The sequence below is a fragment of the Protomyctophum parallelum genome (genome assembly GCF_964188405.1).
Source record: "Protomyctophum parallelum genome assembly, chromosome: 4".
NCBI classification, from domain to species: Eukaryota; Metazoa; Chordata; class Actinopteri; order Myctophiformes; family Myctophidae; genus Protomyctophum; species Protomyctophum parallelum.
Genome location: NC_139700.1, coordinates 38,318,547 through 38,330,715, shown reverse-complemented (window position 1 = coordinate 38,330,715; position 12,169 = coordinate 38,318,547). Strand labels below are relative to the sequence as shown.

General features: G+C 43.0%; 1 protein-coding gene across 1 annotated transcript in view; it reads left to right on the top strand.

Moving 5' to 3' along the window:
• The window catches only part of cpne2 (copine II), a 58,860-nt gene extending 47,170 nt beyond the window's left edge, over positions 1-11,690 (top strand). The window contains exons 15-16 of the mRNA XM_083763376.1: positions 9,142-9,378; positions 11,068-11,690. Coding sequence (XP_083619502.1) covers positions 9,142-9,378; positions 11,068-11,175 — 345 coding nt within the window. The 3' untranslated portion in view covers positions 11,176-11,690. The remainder of the gene's footprint in view (positions 1-9,141; positions 9,379-11,067) is intronic.
• Positions 11,691-12,169: the final 479 nt, after the last annotated feature.

Genomic DNA, 12,169 nt, shown 5'->3' with positions numbered 1-12,169 from the left:
TTGGTGTTGCATCGGGCTGAGACGGGTTAAAAGTTAAGCTTTTGAACAACATAACCGATGCTGCTGGATAATGTTGTGCACAGCTGTTCATACAAACGAGAGATAGGCATCCAGTTTGAGTAACAGTATCAGTTCAATAATGGAGAGATCGAGTTGTTGCAAACAAAAAGTTTTATTGAATGAAGATACAACATTTTCATTACCCACTTCAGCCCTATACATTTATACAAGCATTACGAGCTCACAATGCATCTGCTATTTTCAAAAGATCTTTTATAGATTTATTTTACTTTCTACTTTTGGTTTAAGTACATTTTCATACCAATTACTTTGGTACTTTTACTGATACTGTTACTTAAGTAAAACATGTGAGTACTTCTTCCACCAGTGCCTATATGTCTGAGGGTAATAGCTAGGTATCACTATGCTCCCACACAGCCTTTTGTCCCTAATTGCACCCTGCCACTGCAGCATAGAGAACAGGAATATAGACAAAGACTTGTTCTTGTTCTGTATTCTCACTGTTTCAGGGGCTATTCTCTGCTTATAGGGTAAGAGAGTCTTTATTGTTATGAATATGAACATGAATATGAGTTCAAACAGATTGTAGGCATGGGTGCGGAACAATGCAATGTGACAACGATACACACAAGCACATAACGATTACATACAGGGGTCGAGGGAAGGCTAGTGTGTGTGTGTGTGTGTGTGTGTGTGTGTGTGTGTGTGTGTGTGTGTGTGTGTGTGTGTGTGTGTGTGTGTGTGTGTGTGTGTGTGTGTGTGTGTGTGTGTGTGTGTGTGCATGCGTGCGTGCAACTGTGCGTAAGTAAAAGTATCAATAAAATGTCTATTACTGTTACTGTAAAAATCCAGAATTCAAAAATAAAAGTACCAGTAGAAAGTACTCATTATGCAGAATGTCCCATTTCACAAGTTTTCAAAATGTATAAAAATCTTTTGAAAATATCAGAACTACAAGCTTGCAAATCGACTGAAAGGCTGAAATGTATATAGGCCTGAAGTGTAGGGCTTAATGTAGGTTTTGTAATAATAATCAAAGCGTGCGTGCGTGCGTGCATGCGTGCGTGTGTGCGTGCGTTGCCCTCTAGACGGTGTCACACGGTGTGTTCCTGACTGTCTGTGTGATAATGATTCACTAATGAGCGCAGCTGCTGGCACATTAAAGACAGACTTCAAAGCCCTTTCGTTCTGTGTGTGTGTGTGTGTGTGTGTGTGTGTGTGTGTGTGTGTGTGTGTGTGTGTGTGTGTGTGTGTGTGTGTGTGTGTGTGTGTGTGTGTGTGTGTGTGTGTGTGTGTGCGCGCGCGCGTGTGTGCATGTATGTAATTGTTATGCCTAATTTATGCCCCATCGTGCAATGGTGTCGCATACGGAAATAACTATATTTGCAGAGAAAACACGAGGGGGACTAGTATAGAGCCTTTGTGACACACACACACACACACACACACACACACACACACACACGGCATAGGGGCATGTGGGGTCAGATAAACATGGAATGAATTCTGTACTGGCCATATAAGGAGCATGTCTTGAGTGTACAGGGTTTGATGAGGTCAGATCAACATATGGAATGTCAGAACAGGTCAGCTCCATACAGTATATGGAGATCTAAGGGTGGTAGCGGTGACATTCTCTTGAGTGTACAGGGTTTGATGAGGGCCCAGGTAGGGCCGGGCCTTAATTTTCGGGCCTGTTGAAAACTCTAGGTTTCGCCGGGTGCCGGGTGCGGCTGCACTAATGACTTTAGTGCAGACCCGTCTAGAGTTTGAAATTTGAATGGACAGGTATAAGTCAAAAGGGAGACATCGAAGAGGAAGGATAGATGGGGAAGGATCAACATGGAATGTCAGAACAGGTTCTGAAATATATCCATATATGGAGATCTAATGGTTTGACAGATGTAGAGTTACTGGCCAATAGTGATGACATATCAGGGATCTCCATATATGGGCTTAACTGCGACAGCAGGTCGCATTTACTATGACATCAGGGTTCTCACATATCCATCCCTGATGATGTCACATGATGTCACGAGACCTGGGCACCATATATGGTGCCTGACACACTAACGGACGGGAAATGCTCGATTCCATAGTTAACTGCGACCTTCTGTCGCAATTACATTCAGCCACCCACCCACACACGCACACAGACAACTATACCCCCTGAGGCTGAGCCTGCACTGCCATCGCTTTTTGTTTATGTTGCCCGTGTTCATGTTTTAATGTCATTTCGTGTTTATGTATCCTTCCTTTGAACACTAGTTGAGATCCCAGTGAGATTTACTTCCCTGTTCATATAAATACTATTCTCACTGTATACATTACACAGTACACTACTGTCCTCCATGCACAGCCATGCAATGCATACTGTATCTCCCTTGGTACTGTTGATATCTGCATAGAAACAAACTTTTAACAACCACACCAAACCCCACGGCTACACTAAATAAAAACATAAAGTTGTACCGTATAGATCCATTTGTTTGTTTTCTTTGTTGTTTTGTTTTAGCCTCTGTGTCCCAGCATAATTAACATGCATTCTAGTGAACACAATTCCCATGCTTTATTCCTCTTTTTCTCTCATGTTTATTTTTTATCCTATTTTCTCACTGCCTCCTTTTCTGCTATAGCTCTATAGCTCCAAGCCAGTCCCAAAGGGACTTGGTCCCTTGTTGTTTTTGTCAGTTGTTTTCTTCTCCTCCTTCCGCCAAAAATAGCAGTTCTGGCTGAACTGTGCAGTTGGTTTTCGTGAAACTCGGTAATATGGTAGAGGGCTATGCCAAAGGATGCAAAGCCCATGACCATTGGCCAAAGGGTGGCGCTATAGCACTCAATTGAAAATGCAAACTTTGACCACGAACTGTTTGACCATCGGCAATGAAACTTCGATACACATATGCGTCTCCTCATGCCGAACAAGTAACTCTTACTTTTGACCTCTGACCTTTAGATCACCCGCCATTTTTAATTATTTGAAAAACAGTTCAAATCTATCTCCTCCCAGGATCTTTGATCAAAATGCACGGAAATCTCTACACATGAACTTTGGACCTATACGGACAAAACATCGGAAGTAAATTTTTTTAAAGTGAATAAAGGTTTTATGAGCCAATGAAAATGGCTGTTTCATGCAGTGCCAGCGTCACATGCTTGTGAAACTTTACAATATTGTATAGGGTCATGCCAAATAGCACTGAAACCAGTCTTACTCCAATCGGCACTATAGCATTTTCTTTCCCTATTTTATAAAAGCTTTGAACAAGCATAACTCATGCCTCGTTTGGCCAAAAGTCATGGCACTTGTTTTCCACATGTTCCTTGACTCATGGGGAACACATCTGTCACTTTGACCAGTAAGCTCCGCCCTCAGATATTGCTTTTCTGCCTGGATTTTTCAGCAATTGGCATGAAATGTTCTACAAACAATCTATGGACCATTAGCTGAAGTTTGTACACACTGTAGTCAAGGGAGGATTATCCAACGGACCTGTTGGGCCCAGGGGCCCCTGAGCTAGGGGGTCCCCTGAGCTTGAGCGTCTGTGTGACTGCAAAGAGGCTCAAGCTCAGGGTACCCCGAAAAAAGGGGCAACGGTGAATAACAGTGACACACACGGTCCTTGTCACTGTTATCAACAATGGGCTTATTCATTTGTGTCAATAAAATAACCCCAAAACTCCTAAACCATCATGATACGGTACATTACTGCAAGTGTTTAAACCCTCAGTTTGCATTTATTTGGCTTAGTTTCTGGCTGTTTATTATTTTTAAGCACTCCCTTGCTGTAAATTCTGAATATCGCAGGCCTATATGTCATAATTGTTATGCGTACACGTGTGCAGACAGTATGTGCCACGCCGGGAAGAAAAAAAAGAAGCTCCGGGGTGGTGGGGGGGGCCCTTTTGCATGACGGTGGCCCAGGGGCACCCCAGCTATATTTTTATTAACGTTCTGTTTATTCAATTTTAGAAGTTTTTTTTAACAAATGCAGAAATAAACTGAGAGATAAACAGAGTAACAAAAACAAAAAATGTAAAACCCAACAACACGCACACGCAAGAAGAAAACAACACAAGTCAAGACAACGAAAGAAACAAGGAAAGATTACTGGAAAAAATAACAGAAAAAAAAAAAGTCCAATACAATCAGTATACGACACGTGAAGCTAAGGACCACGTAGCAGAATCGATATAACTTGTTAAATCAGCTTAATGTTATCGCACTGTTGCTTGTCAAAAACAGCAGATTTACAAGTTCACACCGCATCACATCAGGCTTCAGGATGCTATACTTTGCACTACTGTCGGTTGGGTTTGTGTCACTTTGGCACTCATGACGTTTTGTGACAGCGCTTCCCTGCAGCCTTTCTCACTAAGGCACCCTCTCCTCTCCTGCAGGGCATGGCACTCGTGGAAGAAATTTCTCCGCCTTGCCTGTGTGTCCTGCTTTGTGGTAATCAGATAGGCTATTCTCCTCTACAGTACCTTGGAGTATCCCATTTTCCAAAGCCTAATCCTTTCCCCCAGGTCTTTCCCCCCCAACTTCTCTGCTTTTCTGTTCCTGCACTTTTCTGTCCAATTTATCCATCCCCCTTTATCTCGTCTTCACGCCTTCCTCTTTATCTGTCGTGCACTGGGGCAGTGTTAATTTCGTCAACTACAACTATGGCGAAAAGTCTACATGTATTGACAAATGAAAACTAGACTAAAATGTTAATGAGGGGCTAGTTGAGCAGATATCCATAGAATTAAAAGACATGTTTACTAGTAAAGACCACACCATCAAAACAAAGAATCAAGTTTTGGCTGTATTTATTGAAACGTTAAACAGGTAAATGCATTGTATGATGAGGAACTGTGGAAGGAATTAAAAATGGTTAGTTGTTGGGCTGAAGGGGTTGTTGGGGGTTTGTTGGGCTGCGGTGGCCTAAGGGTTAGAGGAGCGCCCTTGTTGCCGAAAGGTTGCCAGTTCGATTCCCCGGACGGGCAGGAAAAGTTCTGGGTGGGGAAGTGATTGTCATCACTCACCCAACACCGCTGAAGTGCCCTTGAGCAAGGCACTGAACCCCCAACTGCTCCCCTTGGAGCAGCTTAGTGGCCAACAGTATAAGACTGTGGTTGTACTGGACAGCTCCCAGGTTTTAATGTGTGTGCGTGTGTCTGTCTGTGTGTTTCTATGTGCAGGGCGTTGCTGAAAATGAGCACCTGTGCTCAGCTACTTCCCTGGGTAAATAAAGAATTAAAAAAAAAAAAAAAAAAAAAGAGGAGAGGAGAGGGTGCCTTAGTGAGAAAGGCTGGAGGTTGGAATGGAGGTTGAGGGAGAAGCGAGCTCGGATGGGGGGCGGCAGGGAAGAGGGATGGAGAGGAGGGGGCGGAGGACCCTGGGGTATTTGGCTTTGGGGTCGATCAACGATCGATCGACGATCAGACGTGACTGAGTCCCCCCTGGAAAACCTGCGTGAGAATGGATGCGTATGAGAGAGAGAGGTTAGTCAGATGCGGGAGAGAGAAGATTAGTTACATGCATGGGTAGGAGAATGGGGTGGAGGTGGGATGCGAGAAAACTGTGCATGGATGCTGGTGGGCACAGCAGGGTACCGTCCTTTTTTAGCTTGGACGGTGGCGATAAGGGAGGAGTTGTTATGCAGGTGAGATTATTAGGAGGAGTTGATAATAATCAGATTGGTGGGGATTACATGACGGGAGGAGATTGTTCTCCAGTGTGGTCTTCCCTCCTGAACCTACGTTGTACCAACTTCATTACTTCATTACGTTTGGTAGCGCTCGGGTGTTGCTCTCTGAAAAAAGCAGATTCACAAGATCACAGTGAGCTTGCAGTTGTAGATCAGCTATTTTCAGCATGCAACCAACCAAGTGTACAATCTGCCATTTACGACGGCATCAAAGGCCCACCAAAATATATATATTTTTAAACAAAGTCAACTGTAGTCGACTAAAATCACATGATATTTAGTCAACTGAACTAAAACATTTCAGTTGACTAATATAATGACTAAAGTTAAAATTTTACTCAAAGGACTGCGACTAATGAACTTAAACTATCAAGATTTGCTGTCAAAAACGGTCCAATTCATCCATGATCTCCCCTTTCTTTATTTCGTCCTCTTTATCTGTGGTTTGGACGTGCGCTGGTGTGCAGATGGCATGATCAGTCATATGAATGAAGTGCAACAGAATGCGAAAGAGAGGGACTAACGTTTATTTCTGTTTTCTGCCCGTCTCTCCTTTTTGCATGTTTTGTTTTTCCATCCCTTCCATCTGTAATAATGACTCAGAACAGATCAGAGCATCATCGGGCACAGAGAAAGGCTCGGGACATTGAGTTGAAATCAAAGAAACAGCACGTCTTCACTGATAAACAGGTGGTCAATCATACGCGTGTAACAAATCCAAACAGGGAGAAGGCAGAAATCCAAATCATCATAGTGAAGTTCACCAAAATCAAAAGAGAAATCAGTCTAACCAAACAAATCAAATATTAAATGTGATCAAACAAACACCATGGGGAAAACACTAAAAAACACTATAGGAACCTGATAGATCAAAGACAGTCTGACCGAGAACAGAGATGGTACTAAGGTGTACTGATTATGAAACTAGTTCCACCTTACAATTCACCCAATCACGCATACACATACACAGACGGGTGTTATTATTATATATTATAGCGCTTTAGTCATCCATCTGTTACAGAGTAGTGTGAACTATGCTTACACCTGGGAAAAACTGAATCCATTCTCTTCAGATCAAATAGTAATCTCAGCAAGGCAGATGGCTTCTTGGTTAGAGTGGGTGACTGACAATATTATCACACGAAAAGATGAAATTACCTACCTAGGTTCCATCCTGGAGGCTAATCTTTCGTGATAAAATGGCCACCAACGTAATCAAAAAAGTCAATCCAAGAACAAGATTCCTTTACAGGATCTCCTCACTGGTCAACAAAAACACCTTGAAGACCTTAACAGGAGCCCTCGTACAAGGTTTCTTCGACTATGCATGCACCTCTTGGTACCACAGCACCTTAAAGGCCCTTAAAACAAGGCTCCAGACCTCCCAAAACAAACTGGTCAGGCTCCTACTTGGCCTCACCTCCCGAACCCACCTCACCCCTGTCCACTTTGACATGCTGGAATGGCTTGGGTCGGCGACAGAGTACAGCATCTTGCAATGGGTCCGGTCCACAAGATCCATTAAGACATGTGAATCCCTTGACTCCTTCAAAACCGCTCTCAAAGGGCACCTACGGACGGCTGCAATTCGAAACTGGCCCCCGTAAAATCGGAATCTCCCCCCCCCCCCCTTTTTCCCCCTCACTATATGTTTATTTTCCCTTTTTACCTCCTTTATGATGAATTCCTGTTCTGTTCTGTTCTCTGGCTATATAGAAGTGTCTATTTGTACGTCTACTGTATAAATGTTTTGATGAATTGAACAAGGTGGACCCTCTTGTAAACAAGTGTAATGCTTTATTGGGTCGTCCACTCACAGTTAACAGTCTTTGTATTGAGTTCATGGATATGAAGACTGATTGCAAGAAAATGCTAAAGTTACTGCTGCCGAATTAGTTACATTTTCGCTAGAAACAAGACTATCAAATATGGAGATACAGAGACACTCCCCGACAATATCGCAGAGACAGTTTGTTTATTCTTGGACCACAATTCTCATCAGACGATTTTAAGATGACCCCAAGTTATTCTCCATGGAGAAAAACTTCTGCAAAGCCCTTGGAACCAGGGCATGAGTGAGTGACATGAGGACTTCGCTCAAATGGGAGACACCATGCAAAACCACACAGTGAGGCACAAAGTCTAAAGTCAATGTTACTTTATTCCACTATATAAGTGATAAAACCAGAGCAGTGAAATATGGGGCATGGTCATAGGACAATATTAGGACATCAATTCAGTGACCAATAAAAGGGCGGGGGGGGGTTGACTTTCAGAGCCGTCCAGGGTTAACAGTCGAACAGTTAAATGCCACAAGTTCCAATGATTAAAATCCAAGCAGATTGAAGTGTCCATTTGGCTCCTTCTCAAATCCACGTCCTTCCTCCTCTGTCCGTTCTGTATAGTGCCGTCTGGGCACATGCACACTGTCGCGTCAGAAAACGTCTCTTCCGGGTTTTTAAACAGCTGGTGGATTGGAAATGACGCTAGTCAGTGCACAGCTTCAAGTTGTAGCGTCGCTTTGCCAACTAAGTTGAAGCTGCAGCACTTGAAATTTCCATCCACCAGCCTCTTGACTCTTAAGTGTGTGCCTGCACAATAGACTGTGGCCTGCAGGCATGTCTAGGGCCAAACTGCCTCACTCTCCAACAGTAACCCTTAAATAGGGAGAGCCTTCCAGCCCGGCACCAATAGTAGCCTAGCAATGAAGTCATTAGCTCATGCCCTGCACCTGTTCAATGTACTTGTCTAATTGGAGTCATCAATGCTGACCTGCTGCCACTGCCACTAATATACAAAACACTGCAACTTTGTAACTCAAAATGAAATAATAAAGAAAAGCATGCATGCACACAAAATCAACATCAAAAGGAATCAACATAAAGCCAGCTATACTACAAATGAATCAGTGGTCTGCCAGCCAAACCATTTACAACCTAAGGCCTAAGCTTTTATGTTCACACAATCGCGACAGCTGAGGTATAGCCATGCGAGACACCGCGGTGCAGATATACTAACACCGTCGCTCCCGACATGTGTGACTGATTACAACTAACCTGTGGCCAGGTTAAAACTCACCCGTGGCAGGTTCAAACTAACATGTGGCTCCCGACATGCGTGGCAGGTTAAAACTAACCCGTGGCTCCCGACATGCGTGGCAGGTTAAAACTAACCCGTGGCAGGTTAAAACGTGGCTTCCTGTGAGGTTAGGTTTAGGCTTGGGTATTGGGTAGGGTGTAGGACTAATGCCTGTCGGACCAAACACATGCACCCTGAAGCACCGCAGCCTGCTGTGTACTGTGTAGCTTCAGTGACACTTTGAGGGAACCTTCCCATTCCACAGACAGACTGTTCTTTCCATCTGTCTAGCGTCCTACCTTCTCCTCAGCTCTCTTTCCCTCTCTTCTTGTCATCCCCTCTGCAGCAGTACTTCACTCTCCTCATCATCACGGATGGCGTCATCAGTGACATGGACGAGACACGCCACGCCATCGTGCAGGCCGCCAAGCTCCCCATGTCCATCATCATCATCGGTGTGGGCAACGCTGACTTCGCCGCCATGGAGTTCTTGGACGGAGACGCCAGCGTCCTGCGCTCCAACACAGGAGAGGAGGCGGTTCGTGACATTGTCCAGTTTGTCCCTTTCAGGGACTTCCGCAATGTGAGTATTCATAAAGATAGAAATGTATACTTTTCTTTCTTTATTACTTGGACTGTCGAACACATGCATTTATTTGTATACGTGCAAACAGGCCTCTACAGGCCTAAAGGGGAAACAAACAAGTAACTCCCCATGTCCTCTCAACTCAGTTGGGTGAGGGAAAAACCCATAATATGGAGAAGGGGAAAAAAACTAAAAAACATGGAAAAGAAAGGGAAGAAAACTTGGGAAAGATCACAAACGAGTGTATTCCCTTATGCGATAGGTGCCCCCTGAGTGAGAAATAAGTTAAGACAAATCACCTTCCATCCATTTCAGGTGTAAACTGTTTGGAAACATTTTGGCTCTGATTTTTGTGGCACTACCATGCCAGGAAGGTGCAATGGGGAAATGCAATTGCTGATTGGAAACTCACAGTGAATACATTTTGCCCATAGCAAAGTGGAATATGATTTAATACCTTATACAAATGGTAGATGCAGATAGCTACTCAGCAGTTACTCATTTGACATTTACCCCCATGGGTTGCACAAAATGGGGTCTAACACGGTCGACTCTAGTACGTAGGTGTTCCTTCCTAATCATTTGTTTATTCAGCAGATGTTCACACTTTCTGTATATGTCCTGTACTATGTCCAGTGCTGGCTTGTGATGGACATTTCCAATTTCCATTTCCAATCTTTTTTTTCCTTTTTTTGATGAGTTTTCAATATTACCATAAACACGTAGGCCTAGCCCTAATTGTATGCTAGTGAACTCCTAATGTGCTACAGTATTATGTCAATGTGCTGCACATTTTTAAATGATAGCATTTCTGCATTAATTATTGTGACCGAAGGTCGCAGTTAACTATGGAATTGTGCAGGTTCCCTGTCTTGGTTGGTCGGGCACCAGTGTGTTGATGGTGCCCAGGTCTCGTGACATCATGTGACATCATCAGAGAGATGTGGAGACCCTGATGTCATAGTAAATGAGACCTGCTGTCGCGCCCATTATATGAATGTCATCAGTATTGGCCAGCAACTCTACATCTGACCTGAAACCTCAAACCCTTAGATGTCCATATATGGATATGTCAGAACCTGTTCTGACATTCCATATGTTGATTCTTCCCCATCCATCCGTCCTCTTAGATGTCTCCCTTGACTTATACCTGTCCATTCAAAGTTCAAACTCTAGACAGGCCTGCCCCAAAGTTGTTAGTGCATCCACGCCCGGCAACCGGCGAAAACTAGAGTTCTCAACAGGCCCACCTCTCCATTCAAACTCTAGACGGGCCTGATCTGACCTCAAGACCATGCATCTGTTGTATATAAAACGTGGTGTCTGGAGTGCTCAGAAGTCCAAAAAAGTATAATGAAGGTGCTCTTTGGTTGGAGACTCAAACAAAGGGAAAAAAAACAATAAGGCACTCATCGTGAAAAGCCTTTATTTATTACCCACACGTAGAGGCCATATGGCCTTCTTCAGGGTACACGTATGTAAATCATGTATGCATGCAGTTCATTTGTATTTTTATTAACGGTTCCTTAAACTCATGTCTGTCTGTGTGTGTGTGTGTGTGTGTGTGTGTGTGTGTGTGTGTGTGTGTGTGTGTGTGTGTGTGTGTGTGTGTGTGTGTGTGTGTGTGTGTGTGTGTGTGTGTGTGTGTGTGTGCGTGTGCACGCGTGCATGTATTTTATTTCTCAGGCTCCAAAGGAGACTCTAGCCAAGTCAGTGCTAGCTGAGCTGCCTCAACAAGTCACCCAGTACTTCAAACAACGGAATATGTCACCTTCCAACGCAGCGCCCGAGTGAGAAGCCCCGGTGGCCATAAGTGTATATTATACTACGTTATAATATATTTATCAATTGCTAAAACTATGCCATGAAAGTGTGTACACCAGCTGCAATTGAACAAAAAAACAATTTGCAGACACAAACATACAGTCAATCTGATTAATCCATTTGCTAGGTTCTCATAATACAAAGGTTTTGAATAGGTCTTCAATGAGACTATCAAAATTTAAATGCTTTCTGTTTAATTAGTGTCTATAAAACAGGAAACAAGCTGTCGATAATGTAAAAATTGAGATAAAGGACCTTGCATGTGTGGCATGTGTCTCGGAAAATACTTTATTGTTATTATGCAGGTACATTATGGTATTGAGATTATTTTAGCTTATGGAAAAGGACCCATTGATATCAAAGATCACAGATTTATGCATGTGTATATGTTATGTGATTGATACTGTGTGATACATAGAGCCCCTTGGTGTAAACTTATCTCCTAAGTTAAAAAAGAAAAGAAAAGAAAATATTGTTATTGATTGAAATACCTGGACCCTTTTCAAATGATGGATACTGTAGGTAAAGCCGTATTCCATGTTCATGTTCTCGTGGTTAACATTTTGAGCCTGGACAGAGGCACAAATACCTGCACAATACATGTCTACAACATGTCCACTGACTGCTTACAATGTACACTTTGTACAGCATAAGCATACAATCTTAACAGATGCACTGCTGCAGGACTGTTGCTCCATGCAGCACCGAAGAGGAATTGTTTATTGTACATCAATAAAATGCGCTTTATGTTACTTTATGCTTAATAAGTTCCATGTACCAGACAAAACCATAAAGGGAATAGTGTCTAGTGATAACGCCAACAACACAAATACAGGGTAGATATAGGATAGATACACAATGAAGACTTATACCATACTGTACATAGCCTACTCTACTGCTGGTTTTGGTTTTATTTATTTGTAAAAAAAAAACAAATAATAATAAAACAATCGTATAGCCTAAT